The 716-nt window shown below is 31.3% G+C and overlaps 1 protein-coding gene across 1 annotated transcript in view; it reads right to left on the bottom strand.

The window, feature by feature from the left end:
• The window catches only part of LOC107749766 (zinc transporter ZIP8-like), a 9,910-nt gene extending 9,201 nt beyond the window's left edge, over positions 1 to 709 (bottom strand). The window contains exon 1 of the mRNA XM_016564936.1: positions 494 to 709. Within this exon, the coding sequence (XP_016420422.1) occupies positions 494 to 709 (216 nt within the window). The remainder of the gene's footprint in view (positions 1 to 493) is intronic.
• Between the last annotated feature and the right edge of the window lie 7 nt (positions 710 to 716).

Here is a 716-nt window from a genome sequence, read left to right as displayed (position 1 = left end):
AGACTTTTCAGTGCTTCAGATCTTAACAGTGAGGGAAAGTGACATAATTTCCTGTATCTTACATAGTTGTGGGCAGTGTTGGGGAAAGTTACTTTTAAAAGTAATGCGTTATTATAAATAAAATGAATGAAATATTACAAAAAGAAAAGTACAATAAAATATTTTGATTACACAATGATACATGATGGAAAAAATGCACTGACTAATTCGGACAACAAGAAATCATGATTTTCAGCTATTTAAGACACTTTTTGCAAAAAATATTATATTGTTATGATGGACTGTAACATCTTGTAATTCATAACAATGAGTAACACAGTATTAAAATAATTAAAAATATAACCATTTGAAAAAAGCAGAAGTCAAAATAATGACTTCGGACACCAAATGTACCTGCAATTATAGAATCACTCATGTGCCTAAAAATATAAAATGTCAAATATTATTTACAAATTTAGTAAATAACTTTTAGTAACTAAAGTTATCAGATTACCTGAGCATGTAGAGGAATGTTCGGATCCAATTTGTCTTGCACAATTGTCTCCAATAAAATGTTAATGCCATTGAGATCCAGTGAACCGTTTTCTCCGTAAACAGCCACAATATCCTTCACGAAAACCTGCTGCAGAGAGCTGGCTCTTAATCCTGAGATTACAGTTATTAGAAAGCCTATGGACACATGAGGAAAAGATTTGTCAATGCCTTCCATGCTTACA

Source organism: Sinocyclocheilus rhinocerous, unplaced genomic scaffold (genome assembly GCF_001515625.1).
Source record: "Sinocyclocheilus rhinocerous isolate Xijiao unplaced genomic scaffold, SAMN03320098_v1.1 scaffold860, whole genome shotgun sequence".
Taxonomy (NCBI): domain Eukaryota; kingdom Metazoa; phylum Chordata; class Actinopteri; order Cypriniformes; family Cyprinidae; genus Sinocyclocheilus; species Sinocyclocheilus rhinocerous.
This window is presented reverse-complemented; position numbering and strand designations above follow the sequence as displayed.